The sequence below is a fragment of the Bactrocera latifrons genome, unplaced genomic scaffold (genome assembly GCF_001853355.1).
Source record: "Bactrocera latifrons isolate USDA-ARS-PBARC rearing strain unplaced genomic scaffold, ASM185335v1 scaffold_11, whole genome shotgun sequence".
NCBI classification, from domain to species: Eukaryota; Metazoa; Arthropoda; class Insecta; order Diptera; family Tephritidae; genus Bactrocera; species Bactrocera latifrons.
This window is the reverse complement of record NW_017534519.1, coordinates 1,556,401-1,583,320: the sequence shown is the minus strand read 5'-3', so window position 1 is coordinate 1,583,320 and position 26,920 is coordinate 1,556,401. Positions and strand designations below refer to the sequence as shown.

The 26,920-nt window shown below is 39.2% G+C and overlaps 2 protein-coding genes across 3 annotated transcripts; both read left to right on the top strand.

Moving 5' to 3' along the window:
* LOC108972979 (serine/threonine-protein kinase D3-like) lies at positions 1–26,640 on the top strand. Of its 2 annotated transcripts, XM_018939944.1 has the most exons (11): positions 1–234; positions 10,081–10,616; positions 19,227–19,884; positions 22,869–23,013; positions 23,103–23,240; positions 23,308–23,489; positions 24,079–25,162; positions 25,231–25,439; positions 25,749–26,094; positions 26,171–26,353; positions 26,421–26,640. In XM_018939944.1, exons 3-11 carry the CDS (start codon positions 19,759–19,761, stop codon positions 26,612–26,614), a joined length of 2,607 nt encoding a protein of 868 aa, XP_018795489.1. In that variant the 5' UTR covers positions 1–234; positions 10,081–10,616; positions 19,227–19,758; the 3' UTR covers positions 26,615–26,640. The 2 variants fall into 2 exon arrangements, with proteins under 2 accessions (XP_018795489.1, XP_018795500.1); XM_018939955.1 differs by lacking the exon at positions 10,081–10,616.
* LOC108972985 lies at positions 14,482–15,519 on the top strand. The gene is made up of 2 exons (XM_018939968.1): positions 14,482–14,689; positions 14,750–15,519. The coding sequence occupies exon 2, from the start codon at positions 14,764–14,766 to the stop codon at positions 15,367–15,369; it is 606 nt and encodes a 201-aa protein (XP_018795513.1). The 5' UTR covers positions 14,482–14,689; positions 14,750–14,763; the 3' UTR covers positions 15,370–15,519.
* Positions 26,641–26,920: the final 280 nt, after the last annotated feature.

Here is a 26,920-nt window from a genome sequence, read left to right as displayed (position 1 = left end):
GGCGAAGTGCTGTTGAGCCAGCCAGCTGGGTTGGCGGCTAGCGCGTTCTGCAAGCACACGGAAATACATACAAACGTTTCTAATATTCTTATGTGTGTACGTGTGTGTCTGCTATAGCGAAGTCGAAGTGAATTTGGACTTGAGATTGAATCGAAATCGTGAATTTAGTATTCCGGCGAACGAATAAACGTGCGAACGTGTGCAAGCCGAGACGAATTTGGCGAAAATAGCAAAGTGAGCTTGAAACAGTGACTTCTAAAACGTGTGCTATTTATTAAATTTTATTTACTATTGATGTGTTTTCCTCACCGCGTGTGTACCGCATCTGATAAGCCCCACTATCGGGCTGTATGCGTTCACTGTAATTAAAGCAAACTTCAATTAGACAAGTAAATTATATTAATTAATGCTCGTCGCAGCGAAAAAGTGTTGTGCCAACAAAAAAAATATAATGTAGCGTGTTAATGTACAACAAATTAGTGAGTTATTTACAATAATGCGCAGCTGGCGAAGCCAAGTGTCTTGGCAGAGGCATCTTAGAGATGTTTGCGCTGGAGAATTACCTAACGACTTGGCGCAATGAAGTGAATTCATTTTCACCTTTTGTGTGCACATTCTTAGCCACACACATATGTATACATATACAGATGTATACATAAACACACACACACACTTAATTGCTTACATTTCTGAAACTTTACAGTAAATATTTGACGCGATGTGCCGTTTATTTACTATTTAATCACCAACACTTCCTACGAATAATGGATTAAATGAATTAAATATTCTGTTTTTGGGAAACAAGTAAAAAACCAAGACCAAAACAATCAAACTAATAAAATTTAGCTAAACAAATAAACAGAAGCGGCTAAATGCTTCGTTGGCCACGACCCAACAGTAAGAGGCCTAATTTCCCAATCTTCATCTAACCAAAAAGTTTCGAAATCGCCAATAATCGTAATATTATTTTTTAAAGGAGTTTATGGCATATACACATACACATGTTTATATTTTACGAAAAGTTCTAAAGCATATTTATTTCATTTTCATATAGATTTTAATTGAAAACTACCAATACTTTTGAAAACTGATTTCTGATGAATTGTGTTTTATTCCCTGAAGAGGGTACATTAAGTTTGCCACGGAATTTGTAGCACCCAGCAAGAAACATCAGTGATTCTATAAAGTATACATAAGGGGTGATACATTTTGAGGTTTATTTTCATTCGAAAGAACGTTCTTTGTAATTTATCGTTCGAAGATTATATCTTTCAAATGTAGGTCGCGGCCACGGCTCAGATGGTCCATTCGTTGAGTCCAATTTACGATGATTCGTTCGAGCATTTCAACTGGTAACTGGTGAATGACACGCATGATGTTTTGCTCCAAAGCCCGAATTGAAACGGGATTGAATGCATGGAATTTAGACTTTACATATTCCCCCGGGAAAAAGACTAACGGTGTGATATCACACGATCTTCGTGGCCAATCGATAGACCCAACACGTGCATTTATCTGCTCACAGAGCTCCAATTTTAGGCATCAAATAATCAGTTATCATGGCATTTCGTTTGAAGAAATATGGACCGATGATTTCACTGGCACACAAAAAAACACAAAGCCGTTGTTTTTTCCGGATGAAATGGCAGCTCTCGAATCTCTTCTGGTTACTCTTTCTCCCAATTGCGGCAATTTCGCTTGTTGAAATACCCATTGAGCCAAAAATGGGCCTCATCGCTAAACAAAATTTGGTGCGAAAATGTCGGATCTTCTTGGAACTTTTAAGAGCTCATAGAGTGAAGCGATTTGAAATCTCGACGTCTAATGCGCCAAGTCGTCCCATAAGTCAGTCCGAGTTGCTTCGAACGGCTCCCAGTCTTCATGTACACTGTCAGCTATGGTTATATTTTTCTGACAAATGACAGGACAGCTTCACATAACTCATGCTTTATCTGTCAAAAAAGTGTCTGCCTTTGAAAAAAGTAACTCTACTTGGAGCAATATATAAGATCAGCGTGACGAGCTAAGTCGATCTGAAATTTTGCCCCCTTCGTTTTCTCTCCAAGCTGCTTGTTTGTCGTAAAACTTTTTTTTATTTGTAAAGTTGCGATGCAACCGGATATTAAACTTTGTCTTGCCTTTGTTGAATTTGTAGCTAAGGCTAATGCCACAGTGACCACAAAAATTTCCTGCAAGGTCCATATATTCTATATCCACATATATGCACGAATTTGCAGAGCTGGGCAAATACAATCGCGTGACTGGAACACACACTTGTGACTCTACACGCTCTACAAGTGAATAAAGTCTGCCAGCCAGTATTCTGCTTAATTACATATAAACTTTATTTTGTATGCAAATAAGTTCATGTGAATATGCATATGCTTGCGAATGAAAATTTATAAACATAAACCGTTATAGCGGATTAGTGAGTTAAAGCGCCATACTTGCCTTTGGGAAGATAGAAAATGTTTAGACAGTAAGAGGGCGGCACTACATATGGTCCTTTGGGAACAACGCTTCCGAGAACTGTTGATATCAACTGAAGGTTTTTATACATTTGCGCTTTCAAGGATAAATTGCCATGCTAATGTTAATGCTCCAATGTAAAATTAATGCAATACTTTATAGTAAGCTCGGTTAAGAGCATGAAACCTATTGCACCTTTTTGGGTAAATGGAGTCTAATAGCAGTTCAATGTAGGAATATATTCAAAAGTATTCGCTTACTTTACGCACCTCGACCCATTATTGATGGATTACCATGCCGTCAGCAGCTTCAAAAGGTCTGACCCCTGATAGCACTGAATAATAAAATAGCGCAAACTAATTTAATATTAATAAATAAAACAGTCAATAAACTGCGTTTGCTGCGTCTAAGTTGAAATCACCACTAGCGCCACGCTGATATAAGCTGCGCCGCGCCACACGCAGTCTTCCAAATGTAAATTACGCAAAGTTTTACGCAGCGAATATACGCGCACCAAATACGATGGATTTTGGAATATTATCAGATGTATGTAGTTATGTGTGTATGCAAATGTGCTGGTTGTGTATGGCGCTGTTTGCGCGTGTGGTTTGCACGACGATTGGAATATATGTACATGCTTGTGGGGACTGTGCTAAGCCGTGAACCGCTCCGCTAAGTGCACAAACACACTTACACAACCAGTGTAGATATGTATGCAGGGAATGTGCATCATCCATTCATCTATCTGCTTATTTGTAAATGATTTTCGAATTATCAGCGTGTGAGCGGACTGACTAACTACTAAGTGAGCGTACAACAGTGTGCGGCACAGTGGGCTCAACCAAATATGATTGTTTAGTGGATTGAATTGATGCTGAAACTCAACTCAAACGTTTTATTAGGATTTTTCATGATTTATTTCAATATTTAGTATTTTACAATATATACATAATCTGCTAAAGATATGTCAATTGAAATTTAGCGCGAATTTTGATGGCAAATAAATTGTGAAGGGCGGCTCTGCCCACGATTATCATTAAAAGTACGTTATTATTACTTCAAATGACTTCTGCTCATTTATACGCAATACTTGGACTTACACACATACATAGATGAGCCAACATATCTATATTATTTACATGTATAGGCACACATACATACATGCATATGCATATCTATTTTATTTATTTACTGAAAATTTTTATGAGAGTGTACAAAGCACCGAATGGCACTAATGGCAACTATGACAACAAAAAGAAGCTTAACACCAAATGTGAAAGCATTAAACTAATCGCAAAAATAACAAACACACAAACACAACCAAAAGCGCAATAAAAGCGATCACATACATACATACATGCATGCATATGTGTGAGTGTCAGCGAGTGTTTGAGTATGAAGACGACTAATGTGCATAGATTCGAATAAAATAGCGAAACGCTGGCGATAACAACAAGTAAGCAGATATGACAACAGAAAGAACCGCAGCAACAACAGCAACAATAACAATCGATAACGCTGCTAAAACCAAAGCAAATAGATAAGATCCACATGTATGTATGTGCGTGTGTGTGTGTGCAAATTTTGTCACTTCACGGACTGGCGTGGCGTATACTTAATGTAAAGCTTCCTGATCGAACGGTGGCACGCAGCAGTGCCTGCGAATGTGAGTGCGTCAATAAAAATACGAGCGTGAGTGCAAACAAAACAAAATAAGACCAGAACTGCATGGAAATAGAAGCAGCGTGTAACACATAGCGTTGCGGCGCAAAGTAACGATCCAAAAGTAAAGACAGTAAAGTGGAAATAAGAGCATAAGTGAAGTGAAACCAGGCGCCCACAAACTGTATATACATACATATGTATATGTGTATGTATATATAAGTGTGTATGTCTAACCACGCGCAATGCCAACGGCTGACATTCCTTTCAGCACTCGCTCTGTTCGAAGGTCTCGAAGCAATGCGCTTAGTGTGGAGTAGAGGGACGCCTTTCTACTAAGACACTTCTACTTGTTTACGTAGGTTCAACTAATGACCTCGTTCGATGTCACCGTCGCTATTGTCGCTTTTGTTGTGCTGCGCATTTAATATGCAAGGAGCAATCGTGTGATATAGCGCTGCAAATGGCTCAAATATTTTAGAAGGATAAGAAGGAATACGTTTCAATTGAGTTATGTTGCAAGTGGGAACGTACGTGCCGTATTTTCTGTTTACAGCACTATAGCGAGAGGTAATTCTATTATATATGGAGTTCGATTTCCTTACTCGGAAAAGTTCGAGGGCACTATATGAACTTATACAAAAAATTTAATGAATTCAGCTACATTGCAGACAAATTTGCCAAGACACCAACGCTGAACACGTAACAGACCAACGGTTTGCATCCAACGGAGTTGCTAGTTTTTTCTAGCCACGTTGTTTGAAGCCGAATTAAGGTTGCTTAATCTAAGATCTTCTTTTATGAAGATCTGTATCTCGGTTTCGATAAATCCAATTGTATGGCAGCTATGCATATCCTATAGTGGACTGATTTCAACAATATGTTCGGTGATTGTTGCAATGGCTGCGACAATAATGCAAGCCAATTTCCGTGAAGATTTCTAGTCTAATGAAACATTTTACACACAAGGACGTAATTTTGATCCAACAGGTTCTAAGGCGGCTAAATTTGATAGTTGTCCGATGTTGACAATTCTGACCGATTTGCAACTTTTTGAATATATAAATACGTGTTCAAAATTTTAGATCGATATCTGAAAATTTGATGGACTAATTCGTATATATATATGGACAGACGAACATGACTAAACAGACTGATATATTCTTTATAAGGTCCTTCTGGGTGTTACAAGCTCTACCCTGTTCAGTGTATAAATATTTATCTGACATTAAAGGTTATAATCCATTACATTTCTAAATATTTCTCCGCGTAACTGCCTCACTGTGCAAATCAAATAAAGAAGAAATACAACTATTCTGCTAACCAGGTATCATACCTCTAAAGGTAGCCGCACTTTCATACGCTATGTAATATCACGCCGACGCCTACTGTCGTTTAATCCGCAGCAAATCCTTGGCTCGCTATTGACCTTTGGCACTCGCAGGACCCTCCACACAAAACTATTTACAGCTACTCGCTTGTGTACACTCTTTCAAACTATTTCCAACGCAGGCTCCCTTAACTTTTTTTCCTACATCACATGCATAAGCTTTCAATTCAACTATACTCGGCGCATCAGAGCAGGGTCACGTATAAATAGCTGCTCCCACTGCAGCCTTAACTAAAATTTGTTATTTATATATGAACATTTTATTTATTGACATGAAAGATATAAATTTATTATCTCCATAGCGCAGTGACTCAGGCCTATGCGAAACTTATTCCATTTAGTTCGAAATCCAAGTAATACAGTTGGCATCAAAGCTACAATTTCGGCTAAGATTGCTAATTTTTCATGAATACATCTAAATAATTTGTGTATTCTGTTAAGCAACTTCAGGAGCTCTCTTGTGATCGAAAACATCTCTCCAAACCGTTCGATACTGGCGAGGTTTCAGACCCCTCAACATAAGACTTCTGCAATCAGAGCTGAATATACTCGTAGAGCCAAGACGAAATATCTATTGTTATCAAACCAACTACCAATCACAACTTTGAAGTCGTAGATAATTTCGTTAATTTTGGAAGCAGCATTAACACCACAAACAACGTCAGCCTTGAAATCCAACGCAAAATAACTTTTCCCAACAGGTACTGCTTTAGACTGAGTAGGCAATTGAAGAGTAAAGTCCTTTCTCGACAAATAAAGACCAAAGTCTATACGCCCCTTCATTTCTTTTCGAGAGAAAAGATGAGCTGTTCGAGATATACGGCGACATTCATATACTTCAGCATATCAAGAGAATATGAGTACGCTAGCTAGGTCGTGTTGTCCTGATCGTGGAGAGCACACAATCTTTGTATTCAATTATTTGTATTCGCAGCAGTGCCCAGCGGCGTTTGAAAGATCAGATGGAAAGGGACTTAGCTGCACGTGGTACCAACCGCTTAAAGAAGAAGCTACTGGCGCGTTATTGTCAACTCGGTTATATTTGCATATCTAGTAAACAATATATTTGCTTCAAATTAAACAGTACCATTTTCTCCGTGAGTTCTTAACACCGACAACAGTTGGAGTAGATCAAATCCACCTTTTCTCCATTTTCAGTTTTTGCTTTGAATTTCAATAATATTACTTAAGCCTATTTAGCAGGTTCTCTTTTCTTGCTTTACCATATTTGGGCCAGATCTTTATCGTTGTCTTTTTTCAAATTATGATTTCCAGAAGAAGTGTTAGTCTTCAAACCAACGGGACTTACTGTTGCTTAATATGTCTTCAAACTAATAAAATTTACTGTAGCTTAACCCTGGAGTAAAGTAAAGAGCTTATTCATATTACATATCGCACCAACACCCTGCCTCCTTCAAGCTCAAGCCATAATCCGCAGCTTATTTTAAATCTTAATTTCTCTGTTGATTGCGATTATAAGCTTTCCTCCTTTCCTTACCCCTTTTGAATTGTGTTATGTCCACATTGAAGAAATATTAGTATTGTCCCTTAATGGAACTTTTAGTGCAAGACAACATTGTATTTGTAATAGCTTAATGAATACTACAAAGCTATTAAATCAGTAGTTTATTGATAAAAATTAATTCTCAATATTTGCATGCAAAACAGAAATTCTTTTGTATTCCGAACATGATTGAAATTTATTTTTATATCGCACAATTTATGCCGTTATTTGTTCCAATCATGCTCTCAATGGGCTTCAGCGAACAATTGCATTCACCACTTGTCTCGTCGAAGCCAACGGGAGAAGACATCACAAGCAAGTAAACAATTTGTTGTCGGTTTCGTAGCGCAGCAGGAGGCAAATTGCTAGGATCTTTATATTTTAGTAAAATGCGTTTGTTGTCTCATTCAATCACAAATAACAGCAAGCAAAAAACACATTTTCAAACTTAGCGGTAAGTTTTCATTTTGCGACGTTGGCAACTCTGCTCATGCCGCCGTTTATAGCTTGCAACTATGGCACAACTAACTGAGTTAGCAGAAGAGCACAGTGGCAGTAGCCAAGAGCGGAAGAGAGTTGAAACAACGCACACATACACATACATAAGTACATATATAGTCATAGCGTGTGAGTGTGCGTACGGCGCGGCAGCCGACCGGTAGACCAGGCAACAAAGTTATGTGAAACCGACAGAATTGCGGTTTAATTTACATCTAACAACGACTTAGCAAATGCTTAAATTCTGCTGCACACACGCTTGCCTACGAGCGTACGCAAGCTGAGCATGAAAGCGAGTTAACGGCGGTAATGAATGCAATGCCAAACGAAAGCCACAAGTAGCAAATGCTTGAAGGAATTTTTGTTGGCGTCATTGCAAATCACCCGTTTCACTTCCCTGCCAAACTGCTACAAAGAATATGCTCAAATGCATACATATGTACATATGTATGTATATGTGTGTTTTTATATACAGGGTTTGTCCGGAAAGTAAGAGAACTGATTTTGTTCCGCCGCGACTATACTTCGGAGCGTGCGAGCACCGGCTGGATTCGATACAGGGTGATCCTAGCTAACAAACGAGCGGCTGGTCAGTTTTTTCCGAGCCCTTTCGAGTCAGGACAAGCATTTTCGCGCGACGGTAAATCTGCAACAGAGACGTTTGATATGATCAAGCAGACTTGCCCAGATGTTGCTTTAGCTAGAAGTGGTGTGTTTGGGTGTCACCAGATCTTTTTGGAAAGCCGAGAAGAGGTCACTGATGAAGACCGAAAAAATGAACAAATCCAAAGTGAAAACGATGCTAATTGCCTTTTTTGAGGCAAAGGCATCGTCCACCATAAATTTGTTCCTCCTGGACAAACCGTCAACGCCAAGTTTTACGTGGAAGTTCGCAAGAGACTCAAACGACGGGTCAATCGGGTCCGACAAGACATCGCAGCCGATTGGAAGTTGAACCACGGCAACACCACGGCTCACACCGCCTTTCTTGTGTAACTAACCAAGATTGATATACCAACGCTACCGCAGCCGCCCTACAGCCCAGATGTGCCCCCCGGACTTTTTTGTTTCCTTGCCTTAAAAGGCGGATGAAAGGCAAACATTTTGAGACTACAGAGGCGATCCAAGCACCTCGGCTCTCAGGGCTATTCCGGAGAATGGTTTCCGTAACGCCTTCAATTCTTGGAAATCTTCCTTCTGCGTCGATGCAGCGCTGTCATTGTAATTTCATTGAATCAGCAAATTTTTTAAATCGACCAAGTGCTATTGCTTTCCGCACAACCCCTGTATTTATGTATGTGCAGCGTAAGTGTGGATGGGCACCTCACTGAATACATATGAACTTTCGTTGGCTTAACATACGAATATGGCCAATATACCTACACACATACCCACATTTTGCTTAAAAACAATTAACGGAGGTATAAAGCTTCGTCGCGAAAGCTGGCAGCACAAAGTTTTTATTGCCAAGTTCTAACTTATATAAATGCGCTAAATTAAGGGCTTTTCTCTGGTAGAAGAATGGTTAGTTTTGGTAGTGCTGAAACATGGCTAACATATCTCGTACAATGAGTTCTGTTTCAACCACAATTCTAAAATTAAAATAAAAATTTCCTTTAACTTTAGATATAAGAATAGCCTCAGTGCTCAAACGCTCCACAAAATCCAAAATAGAACTGCGATAAATCAATGACTGAATTTTCGTATATTTTTTTTCTTTTATTTTACTGCCCTTCACCAAGTATTTAGCTAAAGCTTTCCTGAATGTTAGACCAATCTGATCTGAAAATTTCAAAATCTTACACATAACAGTAGGCAATATCACATGCGGACACTACAATAAATACAATATATTGTATGATTTCAGTGTCTCGCTTTCAGCTTCTGCTGCTTCGCGCTCATATTTTGCTTCCACACCAACTAGTTGTCTTCGATACTTTATGTTATTTTTTTCTTTGTTTTTCATGTTTTAATTTGTGGTAAAACGAGTTTTCAAGCTGTGAGTTTGTGTCTCGCTATTTGTTTTGCTTTCTTAACTCGCCTTGGCCGGTTCTCTCATGTGCATACATCAGCCACATCGGCTTACCAATCTAAGCGCGTATTGGTGTTGACTGCTGGCGCAAACTTCTAGCCAAGCAGCCAGGCGCTCGTCATACATTCGTACGTCGTGAACTGAGCTGAGCGGTCGCCTTTGTACTTAACTTGGCTTAACACTGCTTCTATTACCCGACGTTGCTTATTCTGCGCTTGGGAGTTGAGGCATTTAATATTTCAAAGCACATGTCGGGCAGTTATTAAATTTGTTCCATTAAAGCGCTGCCTTTGCTAAAAACATAAAAATTCTGATGAAAATTCGGAGTGAAAAATAAAGTGACAAATAAAGTGAAAACCTCGAAGAGCGAGAAAGTTGTGAAAATAACTGTGCATTAAAGCGTTCCAGCACACATACTTGCACAAGCCATAAAATACACACGTATAGATTCATATATATTACACGTATGTATGTATATGGATTTTTTGTGTCGTCTATTGAAAGTGTTTGTGTGCGCATTCTCAGCCATTGCAGTGTTTGAATGCACTTGTAGACGCCACGGCCAGCTACCAACGGCACTTATCGCAACCAACGCCAGGAATATAATGTAAATATTTACATCGGGCCAATAATAAGTGCTTTAACGGTAGTTTTAATGAGAAAAGTGAACAGTACAACAAAAAAGAGAAACAAAGATTAAAAAAGTAAAAGGCCAAGAGCAGCAGAATTATCAAAAAAGCACCGTTAGTTATAGCCATTCTGCCACGCACAGGTCGTTACATATAGCCAGTGGCTCAAAGACAAAAACTAAGTGCAAGCAACTAAGTAATGCTAAGCAAAAGAAAAGGAGAGCAATAACAACAACATCAACAACAATTGCGAACAACAGTTAGAATCGGCGATAACAGCATCTGTAATGGTGGTAACAAGCGCTTTATCGCTTTAGAGCCTGCTCACCGTGGCCAAAACACCAACAACAACAGCACCCACAAAAACGACAACACTCATCCATTTGAAAGACCATCCATCGTTTAATGACTGCAACACAACAACAATTGCACGTAAGTAATGAGCAATTACCAGTAGATTCAGCTGGCTTGTCTGCTGACCAAACCGCTGCTCCTCCAACCCCGCGTACTCGTAAAAAATTTAGCTGCTTGCCACTGCCAATATATTTAAATCGATTCGGCTAACAACAATTGCTATTGTCTCATGCTAAGCGTTTTATTGGCGCTCAGAATCTGTCGTTAAAATTGTAAGTGCTGAAAAGTGCTGTTGTAAGGTTAGATACGAATCTTAAAACATACCCACTAGGACAGCGTTGAATAAAATACAAGCAGTACGAATATTTTAAAGTGACTCAAATTTCTTAAAAAATCAAATTTCTTAAACTGTCGACAAATAAAACTTTTTAATTCCATTTCCATTCAATACATCTTTATATTCGAACAAATCAATTGGCAGATGTGTTTGTCACTCGATTTAGGCAATTGTGAGGTCAAGGCGCAGATAGCCGAGTTAACAACAGCGCACCAGTTGTTTCTTCTTTTCGCAATGGGGCACGAATTGGAGTTTCCAAGCGAAGCCAGGTCCTTCTTCAATGCGATGGAGGACTTCCTTCCCCCGGAGGCTACTGCGTCGAATACTTTCAGAGCTAGAGTACTTTCGTCCATTAGGACGACATGACCTAGCCACTGTAGCCGCGGTCTTTTAATTCGCTGAACTATATCATGTCGTCTTATATCTCGTGCAAATCTCCGTTCCATTAAAAGCGATATTCGCCGCGGTCAACTCGCATAACAGGTTGGGGATGATCAGTGACTTGTACGAAATAGCACCTGTTGGCAAGAGTTATACGGCATTTGATTTCGAGACTGACGTTGTTTTTGATGTTAATGCTGGTTCCATAATAAACGAAATTATCTATAACTTCGAAGATATGACTGTCAGCAGTGACGTGTTAGCCAAGACGTGAGTGCGACGAGAGTTTTGTTCGGAGACAAGACAGGAGATGTTTCCTCTTTCCCTCATTCACTGCCAGACCCATTACCTTCGTTACCTCATCCAGTCTCTAGAAAACAGAACTAACGGCGCGGATGTTAAGACCAATGATATCAAAAACATCGGTGTACGTCAGCAGCTGAACACTCTTATAGAAGATTGTACCTGCTCGATTAAGTTCTGCAGCTTGAATTATTTGTTACAGCAGCAGATTGACGAAGTCGCGCCTTAGGAAGTCGCCTTGTCGCTTACTGTCTTGCTTTCTTATAAATATAATACATTGTTAATATTGGCTCGAAGCACTATCTAAGAAGAATATCCAGAAAGAACTTGCTAATAGAAGGAAAAGATTTGTTGGTCATAGAGTTTGGTTCACCTTGTTCCTGGGCATCCTATTCTTCTTTATTCTGTCCCTAAGCATACAAAGATTATTGATATATAGTATGATTTAATATTGCTTAGTAAAAATCGACTTCATCTCGTCCTATTTGGATATACATATAAAATATCCTTTTATGTGAGTATGTAATTTGCTCTTTTTTGTTTTAGTCCTGCTCAATTTTATGGCGTAAAACTCGCCATCTCTAACATCTAACATCTAACTTATAGTATATGTAAAATTCTTTGCTCCAACTTTATTGTATTTGTATAATATATTGTTTTTTGTAAGTTTTCGCTTGAACTTCTCTTCTTTTCACTCAACTTTTCGCTATTTATGTGCGAATTTTTCACAGTTCATAAGTTGGCTGACATTTTTTGCCTTTCACATTAAGTCACCAGACGCCAAATGTGGACACCAGAATGCGAATGAGAAGCATCGCAGACACGGAGAAACATTGTACGCAACACTAGAAGGTATTTCAATTGCTGCTTCTGTCAACAGTGCGCCCTTTTGCAGCGCTAGCAAGTTGATCCATACATAAAGTATGTGTGAGGAGTCTGAAACCTTTCGCGTATTGTATAACTTTTGCCCTTAAGAGTAGCAGCCGATCAGTTCGTGCGCTTTATATCCGCAAACGGAAAGCCACAGCGCCAAACTCTTGCTCTGCTTTGCGGCTGGAAAGCTGTGATTCAATTGAAAACTGAGCCCCGCACTTACACTCAAGCACTGTCTGCTTAATTACAAGCACAGCGCGTCTCGTTGCTCTGGTTTCACCTTTCAAGAGCAGTCACCGCCAGCAACCACAACAGATACAGCAACAATCTCGCATTATCCATCGATACACCTACTTAAAAATTTAGAAAGCTGTTTGTGATAATTTTTTTGGTTTACTTACATTTGGTTTGCTCTTTGTTGGTTCTTCTCAGTGCGGCTGCTCGGCTCGGCTCTTCAACCGCCCGTTTCATGGTCTAGCGCACTGTCCGCTTAGCAATTTTATGTTTTTTATTTTCTTTGTACTTTTCCAGTTAAATTACTTTGTGTGGTATGCTGTTAACTGCCTTATTTAGGGCATTCTTTTGTGTGTTGACTTTGGTGCCGTGAACGACATTGCCTATTCATTTTGGTTTGAACGTTTGAACGCGGGTCACAAGTGCTCTGAAGCCAAGGTCGATTTAGTGGTTAAATGGCACTCGGTGGTAATACCACACACTTTTATAGAGAGGAGCTTAATGAAGGGTAGTTTCGTTGATACATATAAAACTTTAAAATGAGGATGTATGTATAAAAGGTTTTCTCACAAAGGATTGAAGAAATGCCTGTTATTTTCTTTTCAAAGGAGTTTACATTACCTTCCATGTTTCAATATGATTTTATATTAATTACCGATTTGTAGACACCTTACCTGAGGGTGATATGACGAGTGAAGTAATTGCTTATGTTCAGATTAAGAGACAAATCTGATATAACAGGGATTTTTGGGAATTTAAATTAAAAATATTATATAAATTGTTCTCAAAATTTTCGTCCCTTTTTACTTTTACGGCTGTTTTGCGGGGCAAAAATAGTCCTCGTCTGAACATGCACATACAGACATGGCTCGTGACGAATCAACACTTTTGTGTGTTCACAATGCAATTTATGTCAAATCGTTCCTCCAAGCATTCACAATAATCAAATCAAACTATCTGTAGGTAAGTTAACCACAACTTGGTGAAAACGGTTATGTCAAGTAAAGCTAGCGGTTAAGGGTAATAGTAACCAGACATTGAAAAAATCGCCCTTAGTTGGTTTTATTTAAAGGGAATATGAATAAATCAATTGTTTTTTTTATTTCACACTTGGTATGGCCGTTAATACCCCTATATGGCATATGCTGCAAATACAAAACGAAGTATTTTCCCGTCAGATTTCAAAAGAAATTTGGAAAATGTAAGTTTTTTCCTCCTTTTTCAATATTATTATTTTCATTATTAGTGCTAAGCACTGTAAACAAAGCACATAAACTTTAAAATTTTACAATGTACAGTGTTTACTGTGTGAATGCTTATGTCAAATATGGGAATTACCGGTAGCGCCATGTTAGAAGGAAATTGTCACCTTAACACTGCAGTTAAACGATCAAGAACTTGCTTTCAACACAAACTACTGGTCAAAATTTATTTAAATTGACAGCCTTAACCAATAATAGTTTCAAGATATCGCCGTCATGGATGCAGTTTAAAATTTTTGAAAATGTTGCACGAAGTTAATAATGTAATATAATGATATATTTACATTTGGATATCATTTAATGAATAATTTCAAATTCTCCACTATGTGATCAGCTGTTTTAACTTCATCATCAACAGGCTCCACGACTTAAATGGAACAATTGATATCTAAACGGGCAAGTTTTTGCCATTCCTGTTCACATACTTTTATCAAAATTCTGTACACTTCATATATGCGGTATTCTTCATATGCTAATTTTGTATCCTTATTCCTCATGTTTGCTTATTACATTCCAAAAATTCCTTTGAAATAATTTCAAAATAATAAAAGGACTGTAACACAGCGGGCATGAGCAATTTTTTCTTTAGTCTTTTCTAGTCGGCAGTTCGCTATCAAAGTGAGAATTGCCGCAACCAATGTACTTACATATGAACGAGTACTTAACTCAAAGAGACTTGAATTCAGTGGGTATGGCAACACTGTAATCATACAGTGACAACGAAAGAGTTATATTTGACAGTTCTACATTTCAATTTCAAAGTATTTGTTTTTTTAATCCTGTGGAGATCTGCTGATAAATCACTTTATAAATATTTACAGAAGTAAAAGTTGAAATGATAAGAAAATCTCTCACGGAAAGTGATGCAAGGTCAAATGATAAAAGCATGGAGTTATCTTCATCCGATATAAATACTTCCCGCCTTCAGTGTTCTCAATCCTCATTGTCAAGTGAAGGTGATCTGTCATTTTCGTTATCAATTGAGCGAGATTTAAATGCACTTCTAATCGATGATGAGCTTCCAGCATTTGAAATCAGGCTTATATCACCGCTTGGCCGTACTCCTTCACCTATAGATACCAACGCAGAAGATTTACAAACACCAACGCGACTGCCGCAGGTAGATGATGATTCTACGCCTATTGCATGCCAAAATGCGGATTTTGTTGCTCTCCACGAAATCAACGCATTGATAAGTCCACCAGCTGATAATGAAGAAAGAAGAGAAAGCCTAAGCCGCTGTAATAGCCTCGAAACAATATTCGAAGGTGTATTTCTAAATACCCCTCCTAAGAACGCAAGCAATATACGCAGAACTAATTCAATGCGGAGTAATCTTATCGAAAAGAATTTTATTAGTAGAATGAACAATGGCAAAGAAAATCAAATTCCAAATGATAATGATTCAAATAGTCCATCCAGGAACAACCAGCCCAAGTAATATATTCCCGACGTTAATGTACGAATTATTTAAATTTTTTAATAAAATGTTTCCTAAAATAAAGAGTTTAATTTATACGGCTAATTAAAATAAATGTACCTCCATTATTATTTGTAAAAATTAATAAATACAACAGATTTATTATTTAAATACTTTTTTAATTTAAACACAGACATCGTAAGGATAAACATATAATTGCAGATTGCACCCTTCCTGTAATGCCCTAATTTTTCTAAAATTTAAATAATTGTGAAATAATTCATTAATTACTCTAAAACCGATCCTTGGTTTAGAACATTTTTCCATTTATAAAATTTGAAATACAAAATTACGTAAAACAAGAAAAAACGTTAAGTTCTGTTGCACGGAAGCTATAATGCCCTTTATAAATATAAAAGACTCCAAGAAAAACTTAAATTTGATCGGCCAGTTTATATCGCAGCTTTAGCTTTGGCTTGGACAATATTCATGGTAAATTTGGTGAAGATATCAAATAAAAAGTTTTGTCACACAAGGACTTGATTTTGATCGTCCCTGTTGTTGTTGTAGTGGTTAACTTAGCCCTGTTTGGGTGTAAGATTCGAGTTAGTTGTCAACGAAGCCATTTAACGGTAGGACCAGGAAACATGCTTTTTTGACGGGATCGCACCATTGGGAGAAGAGTGTTAGATGAATAAGGTTTGTTGGGCATGCAAAAGTGGACATATATTTGGTATGCGCGGATATTCTGTATAAGTAAGGGTTGAACCTGCCACAGTATCCAGAATATTAGGGCCACTGACAGTCGTTATTTTAACGTCGACTATTATATTAAGATACAGTGTGTACTCTTTCGTCCAACTCGTGAATAAAGTTGCTGTGGAATTAATGGAGAAGAGGTTGCTGTGGAATTGTAGAGAAGAAGCGAGAAAGTTCGGAGAGATAGTTTTTTACTTTCGCCCACAACTAACTTATGTACACAGACATGTCTACATATCTATGAAAACCTGCGTTTATTTAATTATAACTGAAGTTCTGTGATTAAAGAAATATTCGCCAGGGAGCGGTCTGAGATTTATAGTAGATCAATAACTGAAATATGCGCAGTCGTTGAAAGAAAAACTGAGAATTTTCGAAGACGGAATTACATATGGGGTATACGTAGTTACTTTATATCATATGTATATAAGTCGAGCATAAATAAAAATAAATGTACATTCATTGTTTGCATATGTGTAAGAGTAACACATTGGTATTCATATTGTATACCGGCTACCAGTGACTTAGTCATCAAGCCGGAGATTGGAATATACCTGTTTTATTCGTTTGTCGTAATTTTTGAATAGCAACGAGAGTATGGCAAGAGAATATGATCAATAAACGCTAGCTTAAAGATACTTAAATACATACATATGTATCTACATACATACAACATACACATATGAGTGTATGTATTGCAATTTGCCAAACCAACTAGTTCGCATCAAAATCGTTTATATCAGCTAATGATTTAGATTGAGAATTTCTGTAAGTTGTTAATTAGCTTCGGGTATTCAACAGCCAAAAGGATTAATGGCAAACTATTGAATTAAATTAAAGATATTTCGTTGGGTAAAGCACAGGAATTTCAGTTCATGTAAAAATATTTAACAAGTAAGAATTAAGTTCGGGTGCAACCGAAGATTTTATACTCTTGTAACTTGAAAGGATCAATGCCGGTGAAATTATTGTTGTTGTGGTTGTATCGGCAGAATTATACCGAGTTGACAGTACTTGGCCGGATAAAAATCTGATTCCGGTTACGTAGACCCGAATATCATAGGAACGGTAAACAATTCAGCCGCTACAACAACAACAACAAATACTAACACATACGTGTTGGAAAAACCTTTTATTAAACTGGCTCATTGGCCGATACCCACACATCCGTTTGAGAATCTTTATACTAGAAATATGGAGGCTATTATCAGATTCAACTCATTTTTGAGACAACTATTTTTGGCCATTAGATGAAATAGCTTGAGGGCTGTATTTGTGCAAAGTTTTATCGGGTTACATTGAATAGTTTTTGGTTTGTTTACTGGAAAGTGGAAAGTTTTAGTCTGATTTCGCCCATCTACGAAATCGGTTGTAAACTCGGCTACAACAGCGCGCCAATCGTCCTTCTTTCCGCTCCTTCAATTGGAGATTCGAATTGTAGCCAGGTCCTTCTCTACCTGGTCTTTCCAACGGGGTGCCAGTCTTCCACTTCTTCCTCTTACCTGGCGGTTACTGCGTCGAATAATCTCAGAGCTAGAGTATTTTCGTCCGTTTGGACGGCATGACCTAGCCAGCGTAGCCGCTGTCTGTTAATTCCCTGAACTATGTCAACGTCGTCGCATTTCTCGAACAGCTCATCGTTCCATCAACACCGACATTTGCCGTTGCCAATGCACAGAGAACCATAAATCTTCTGCAGAACCTTTCGCTCGAAAACTCGTAACGCTGTCTCATCAGATGTCATCATCGTCCATGCCTTTGAGCCAAATAGCAGGACGGGAATAATAATGGACTTGTAAAGTTTGGTTCGTCGGTAGAGGACTTTACTTCTCAAGGGCCTAATGATAACATCCTACAAATAATATATGTATGTATATAGGGCATTCATGTCCCCATAGGATATCTTGTTATACCCTGAACTGGGAATATTAAGTTTGTCACGAGGTTTGTAACACCCAGAAGAAAGCGACGGAGACCCCATAAAGTGTATATATAAATGATCAGCTTGCCGAGCTGTCTGTCTATCTGTATAATAGGTTGTCAAAGAAGGCTTGCGGTATTTTTATTGAGTTTTCAATTGTTCATAACTTTTTTTTGATGACTCCTGCTCAGCTCTTGACCGATGCTACGGCTGCTACTATGCCGGTCTCTTTCGACCAATTCAGCGACTTTATCGCAGGCCTTCCGGAGCGCGACGCATCTTCGATCACCTCTACACCAGAACGAAACGTTGAAGCCATCGTTGTGCGGGGGAAGTGGAAACTGTATTGGGTCCATAAACTGCACAAATTTTATTGGCGGCTTGAGATGCATTTTTGCCTTTATCGCAGTAGTACTGTAAAATATGCCGCAAACTACTCCATGTTTGCGACGCTATAACTCACGAATGACTTAAAAGAAACGACAATCAATCAAACACGTGTGAGCGTATGAAATGAGCTTTCCAAAAAGGTATAGCATGACCCGATGCGACGAATAAAACTAGAACTACGCGCTCTCAGCGCCAACTAGCGAAAATACCGCAAGACTTTTTTGACAAACAATATACGAACTAGTCCCTCATCAGATATCGTTTTAAAATTTGGCAAACGTTATTTTCTCTTCAAGAAGCTGCTCATTTGTCGGAACATACAAACTGAACGATCGGAATCAAGTTCTTGTAAGGAAAACACGAAATTTGCATTGGATTACTGCTTAAGGTAGCAATATAATCTCCGAAAAAAAAATTTTCAGATCGGATTACTATAGCATATAGATTCCAAACAAACTAAGCACATAGTTACTAACAGAAATGCACCTACATATGAGAGTATATTAGCTTCGGTGCAGAGGAAGTTAACGGTTTTTCTTGTTTTTACTCAAGTTACAGCTTGCACGGACAGGCAAACTCTCACCCGGATTTCATCTCGGAACTATACATTTAAAGTGAATTATAGTTTCATAACATGTATCAGCATACTGACCAAGAAAAATAATTTCATAACTCATTATATCCGTAACCACAAATACTCATGTACATACATATGTGGCAAAATTCATCACTCTCTACACCATTCCACCCCCTACACCATTTAACGGCGTAACTAATATGAAAATACGGTTTATTTCTTTTCTTTTAGGGAAATTCATAAACCAAGCGAAGTAAATATTTGGAAAGCAACCGTAAACAACGGCAAAATATATAAGCAGCACTAACCAACCTAACTTGAGGGAAGTGGAGCCGCCGCCAAAGCATTATCTTCCAACAGACAACGACCAGTCCAGTCCAATACAGTTCTTTATTTGGGTCATTCATTGAAACAAGCCATCCACTTAGCCACTTAAAGCGGTCTTACTGAACGGTTATATACCCAAAAAGACTTGCTAAGCAACAGGCCCACCCATAGAAGAAAAATCATTTACTTACACACCGACACAAGTACAAAGAAACGGAGGGACAGAGGAAGTACATTTATCAGTCGAGCCGAGGCATCAGGCTAATCTCAGTTTCTACATTATTGTTCTGCCACAGGAAAAGTATTCACAGTTGCACTGGCGCACTACAGACAACACTTCAATAGCACCAACAACCACAATAACGCCCCCAATTTCGTTGCCGGCGGTAGTGGTTTTGGTGTCGGTGCTGGGGCGGGCGCTGGAGTGCCCGTTATTATGGAGGGCCCCGAGGTGACTTTCCTCTTTCAATTTGGCAGCTTGCGCGATGCTGTTTCTGTGGCCGCCAGCAGTTTGACGCTGAAGTCACTTAAGGACTTAGCATGTGAATTTATCAATACAAAGGTGAGTTCGTTACTTGGGCTACACTTAGCATGTAATTTTGTGCCGAGTTTAAATTTGCATAAAGTTAACGATCTGGCTTTTCGCAAAAACCACATCTAGATTGAAATTGCTACTTCCACTCGCACATGTGTTTGTGTGTACGAGTGAATGTTGAGGAATGTGCGTGGCGGCAAACTGAAGTCCTTAGAGTTTTGTTGATAGATTATTAATATTAATCGTAATTTTCTAATTAAACTCATTAAGTTATTGCTGAATGCCATGAGCGCAGATGAGGATAAGCCCTATCTTATCTTCTTAATGTACATGTGTGCATGTGCACATTTTTAATTTTCACACTTTTTATACTCCATTATTTTTCGCTTTACCTCCTGACTTGTCTCAAAGTCATCATTTGTGCTTGAAAAGATGATGAAACAGCATTTGACAACGCATTTAATTTTCGAGGAGCTCAGTTGCAGCATAAATATTTCATAGCTTCGTATATAAAGTTTATGAGTGGCAAATAAATTTCGCAACACGAGTGTTCATCTCCCCATGCTGGCGCTATATTTATGTACTGCCATAAATCGAACACGTAGGAACATAAAATATTTACAGAAATATTTTGTACGTTCTCTGTGTGCTTTTGCGAGTATGCATTGTATATATGCGTGTATATGTACATATATTCTCTGTGACCTATAAATTACAAGTCTTAAGAATTAAATGCAATATTTTCACAAGTAATTTAGAATTTGAAAATTACTTGAATCCCTCAGCTCAGCTTTTACATATATCAGACTTCGTATGGATGCACAAATGTTAAGCTGGTGTGAGCCGAGGCGTTGTCGTGGTGCTACTTTCAATCGGCTGCGATGTCTTGTCGGACTCGATTGATCTTTCGTTTGAGTATATTGAAGCCTTCCACGTAAAACTAGGCGTTGACGGTTTGTAGGGGAACAACAAATTCATGGTCGACGATGTTTATATGTCAAAAAAGACAATGAACGTCGTGTTCAAAAGGCCTGGTGCTACCGAAAGACACCACTCCTTGCTAAAGCAACATCTGGGTAAATCTGCTTGATCATATCAAATGTCTCTGTCGTAGATTTACCCAATTTCACACAGAATGTAATCGCGTGAACGCTACATTTTAGGCTTGCACCACTGACAAAAACATGTTGCGCGAAAATGTTTAACCTGACTCTTCAGGGGCTCGGAGACAACTGACCCTCCGTTCGTTCATTAGGTAGTCGGTACACGCACCCTCCGAAGTCCAGTCGCGGCGGAAGGAAATCAGACCTACTACTTTCCGAACAAATCCTCTATGTACATACATACATAGATCACAATATAATCTCTATAGGAAAATAGCTGTCCCATGCACGACCGTCTTTCCTCCGTCACATGCCAAGCAGGCTAACAAGCCCTTCTGGACGGCGCCCTCTATTCCGCACATTAATTGCCACGCACTAATTTTATTACAGCATATTTGCCAGACGTCCATAAACATTTCGCCACCACTGACTTTCGCAATACGCAGCCGACCTTTCCACAATGTATTTAATTCGATTTGCTACACATTCAATTATTTATGACGGGGGATATAGTACTCGGTTTTATTCAACACACACACACACACAATATTATATTTGAGTCTGATCATACATATTATATAATATATGGTATAGTATATACAAAAGTATGATATTAAAATTAGCAGTGCATGTTGGGACGTGTGTGTAGGAGTAGCATTCGCTTTTAATATTAATTTCGATTCGGATAAAGGTGGAATGCGGTCTGAATATTGCATATCATCAAAGTAATATCATAATTAGAAATGACATGGGGATTTTTGTAGCAATGTCACATGATGATGGACTCGTAATGTTGTTCGAATGGGAAGGCTTATTTATTTACACGTAAGTTCCAGTGGAAAATTATTATAACTGATAAATGGACGGGTCATAAATGCACACATCTTGATTGGTATCAAGTATTTAGACGACCTACATATATGATGATAATTTAGGTGAAATAGAGCATTGCGTAGGACCCTTATTAATAATGGGTTATGGTGATTGAAGGGCTGCAAATGGAGTCACTGGGCTCCGTAATACTCTCAATTTGTTAACGCTATTCATATGTATATACTACTGTAGTACTTAATTACTTCTTGATGCTAAGCAGTTTCTACTGGGATGTTTTCGACTGATTGAAGCCTCCTAGGAACATCAAGAGTTCCTTCCTTAACTACGTCGACGACATAAGACAATATGCCGGCCAGACTTGCACTGATCGCCATTCACAGTTTAGCCATAAACACCTTCAGAGTGCAGCCATAACACATTACCCTCTCAGGGAATGGTGTACTTGGAGTCAAAGCAATACCCATTGCAGACGACGATCTCGAGTTGACGCTAGAATCGAGATTAACAATTGCGCAGGTCCGTTCTGGATACTGTAGCAAGTTAAACTCCTACTTATTCAAAATCGACTCCGCCATATCAAACATATAACAGCATGTAACGAGCTCCCGCATGATTCTGACACCCCTCTCGCTACAGCACGTTTCCTGAGCCTACCGATGGATGAACACAAACAATTTATCTGAACCACATTAATGGGGACTAGATAACCGTTATAACAACAATATATGTATGTATATACGGAACAGAACGAACCCGGATTTATAGCTGGTAAAACTTTGTCAGCATGGCATCATTCTTCAAAATTATTTGGGAAAGTGTTTTTTTCTCCATATTTCCGGTGGACTGCATACCTGATACGTGGTCCTAATGGAATTAAGTTTTTACCGAACTTATCTGTAAACTGCGGAACATATCAATATAATAAATTACGCTACATGTAATATGTTTCGTCCAAAAATTCGGTTTTCTCGTCGCATTCCTTCCTAAAATATCTTTTATTCGGCTAGACCGTACCTACACAAGTGCATTTAACATTTCTCACTCAATCTTATCATCATCATTTCTATTTTTCAGATACCCGACAGTGGTTTGACACATTTGCCAGAGCGTGTACTACTCTTCCGTCATGACTACAACAGTCCAAATGTCCTGCACATTATCAACTCGGCTTCGGAAGTGGTCGACGAGACTTTGGTAGAAATTGTACTGACAGCCAACCGTAAGTACAGTTATTTGAATAGATTAAAAGTTTCAGCTTTTGCGAAATGAACGATTGATTGTCATGTGTCCTTTTCCTAACTCACACAGCCATTTTGTATCCCACATCGGAAATGCCAACGCTAAAGCCACACACGCTCAATGTACATTCGTACAAAGCGCCAACATTTTGTGATTTCTGTGGAGAAATGTTGTTCGGCTTGGTGCGCCAAGGACTGAAATGTGATGGTGAGCTTCTTGTTTTTATAGAAAATACAGAACAACTTTCATTATACAAATTTCTCCCGATCAACAGGTTGCGGCCAAAACTACCATAAACGCTGTGTGGTGAAAATACCTAACAATTGCAGTCGCCCGAATGATTCCACCTCGAGACGTTCGTCGGCCCTACAGCCGCCACGCAGTCCTTCGGGTGGCTCAACACAATCGCTAATCTCGAACGAAGACCAGGCGCGAAGCGATGGCGGCAGCTCACTGGTAAAGCGAATGTCAGATCTGATGAGCGATATAATTAAGAATTAGACTGTTAGCTCAGAGCACTAGTAGAGAAATACAGAAAGCAGTCGAAAGCTTAGTAGAACAACACTTAAAGACTAAACTAATTATCAAATTGAAAGCCTTGAAAACATTCCCGTTAACATTGTAAAAATGGTTTAATTTGTAATTTAATATATACTCTTAGTTTCTAGTTGGTGTGGGGTAGTTTAGAATACGATCGAATACTCTCTCTCTCATAGCTATAACATATCACGAGAAAGATGTCGTTTACGCTACTGCGATCTGGTTTAGAGCATTTACAAAAGATTTATACAAATAATTATTTTATACTTTTTATTATTCAATATTACATATATAATATAAATAAAGACATTTTATACAAACTTTGCAAAAAACTCAATAAAGATATAAACATTCAATTTATTTGTTGCCTTTTGATTTATCGTTTTATTTTTGCAATTGTAAATACTCTACGCCAGATCACTTAGTGAAGTTTAAAAGCCAAGATCTTCTTTGTTCTAATTTACTTTGATTCGTTTATTTCTCAACACTTTTGTTGTATCTTTAGAGTGTTCCGCATTATCGCAGTCACAGTCGCTCTCCGTCCTCAAGTAGCCGTAATGGCACCCACGGCAGCAATCATTGCCTCGGCGCCAACATTTCCATGTACACACCCACGTTCGCTTACGCCGAGAAAATACGCATTCCGCACACCTTCATGGTGCACACATATGGCATACCGACCGTGTGTCAATACTGCAAGAAACTGCTGAAGGGTCTGTTTAAGCAAGGTCTGCAATGTAAGGATTGTCAATACAATGCGCATAAGAAGTGTTTAGACAAAGTGCCACACGACTGTACCGGAGAGCGACAGTTACAAACCAATGATTATGCGGACAACACACCCACACATGGCCATGCAACGAAAGCGGGTGACAACTTCTTTCGCGAAGAGTTCGATGACAGTGATTTCGAAGACAATCTGTCGCCAAGTGCTAGCGGTGGCTATATGGGTAGCACGGTTCAAAGGTATGGCACAGCGACTGCTGGAGCAAAATCCGCACGTACTGGGGTGCCAAAGACCACAACGAATGCACACAATTCGCCACCGGAACTGGTTAATGGGCTGGTCGGTAGTACGGATGGACGTAGCGCCGGCGAAGGTCAATCAATTGATGGCCAATCGGAGCAATCGAGCTCATCGTCATCGCCCAGTGCCAATATACCTTTAATGCGTATTGTACAATCTGTGAAGCACACAAAGAAACGTGGCGGCCAAGCCATCAAAGAGGGTTGGCTGGTTCACTATACCAGCTTGGACAAAACAGTGAAACGACACTATTGGCGCTTGGATTCGAAGACGCTAACACTGACGCTATTCCTCTCGGAACAGGGTAGTAAATATCACAAAGACATACCGCTCTCGGAAATCCAAGGTATAGACACAAATCGTGATTTGCGCGTAGACAACAACTATTGCTTCGAACTTAAGACCGCTACGATCAGCTATTATGTGGGCCAAGATCCATTGGTGGGCATACGTGAAGAGCAAGCGGTAAGACTGCCACCGTCAGACAGCGGAATCGGCTCCGATATTGCCAAGAGCTGGGAGACAATCATCAGACAGGCCTATATGCACGTAACAAATACACGTAAGTGCAGCCGCTTAGAAAAGAGCTTTTATGCATTTACTACAAGATTTAGCTTGGTTTGTCCACAGAATGCTGCGAGTCTGAGGAAAACGTCCAGGATATGGGACAGCTGTATCAAATATTCCCGGATGAAGTGCTTGGTTCGGGTCAATTCGGTGTTGTTTACGGAGGTGTTCACAAAAAAACCAAACGCGAAGTGGCCATTAAAGTGATTGATAAGTTGCGGTTTCCCACCAAGCAGGAAGCACAACTCAAAAACGAGGTTGCCATATTGCAGGTTAGTTAAGAAAATCAACACTTTTGTTATGTTTTAAGTAGGCATAATGTTTGTCTTAAACTTTCATGCCAAGATGAGTGCGAAAGAGAGCAAGATTTTGCATAACTGTTCACTTTTATTAAATTCTGACTGCCTAATGGTGTGGAGTCCTGGTCGTTTCGGTCGGAGTTTTAACATCTAATCATTCCGAAATTACCGAAAGTCGGTTTTAAAAGAACTTGCCTCTCATTTTTGAACATATTTACGTCTTTTAGTGCTTTCTGTTAAATATGTATATTAGAATAATAACGATTTTTTTTTTTCTTGCAGAACATTTCACATTGTGGTGTTGTGAATTTGGAGCGCATGTTCGAGACGCCTGAACGCATATTTGTCGTGATGGAAAAGCTTAAGGGTGATATGTTGGAGATGATTCTGTCACACGAGCGCGGACGGCTCAGTGAACGAGTAACGAAATTCCTTATTACACAGATACTCATAGCGCTAAAGCACTTGCATAGCAAAAATATTGTGCATTGTGACTTGAAGCCGGAAAATGTCTTGCTCTCCTCCGACGCCGAATTTCCACAAGTCAAGCTGTGTGATTTCGGTTATGCCAGAATTATTGGTGAGAAATCATTTAGGCGCTCAGTTGTGGGTACACCAGCCTACTTAGGTGAGTAACAAATGACTTACTCGTGTTATCTCTGTTAGTTTTCGTGCAAAAATTGAGTTTTTCGATATTTTAACAGCGCCTGAGGTGTTACGCAACAAGGGCTACAACCGCTCACTGGATATGTGGAGTGTTGGCGTTATAATTTATGTCAGTTTGAGCGGCACGTTCCCCTTCAATGAGGAGGAGGACATAAATGATCAGATCCAAAATGCCGCATTCATGTATCCACCAAATCCCTGGAAGGAGATCTCCTCTAACGGTAAGCAGACAGAGATCTCAAATAGCACCTCTCACGTGTACATATTAATTCTTTGTTAACCTCTCAGCCATCGATCTCATCAACAATCTGCTGCAGGTTAAGCAGCGTAAGCGCTACACGGTCGACAAAAGTCTACAGCACTATTGGCTGCAAGACAAGCAAACCTATCGAGACTTGCGCAATTTGGAGGGTCAGGTGGGCACACGTTATCTAACACATGAGGCGGACGACATACGATGGGCCAGCAGCGGTGACATGTGACCTGTTAATGCAGAGACCGACGATGCCGACACGCAGCAAGCAAACCACGAAGATAAAGTGCAGGAAGAGGATAAACAACAACAGCACTTTTCGCAATTGTCAGTCGGTGAGCAACAACGACCACGCCAACGTCAAAAGTCATCCATAGAACAACAACCACAACAACATCAGCATATCGATGCTGATGCTTGTGGCTGCCGCAGTTTACCCAACACGCCAAAGGTGGAAGCTATCGGTGATAAGGCCATCAAATGGATGCGTGGTCATCTGTGTCGGAATGTGAAATGAGATTTATATACAAACACA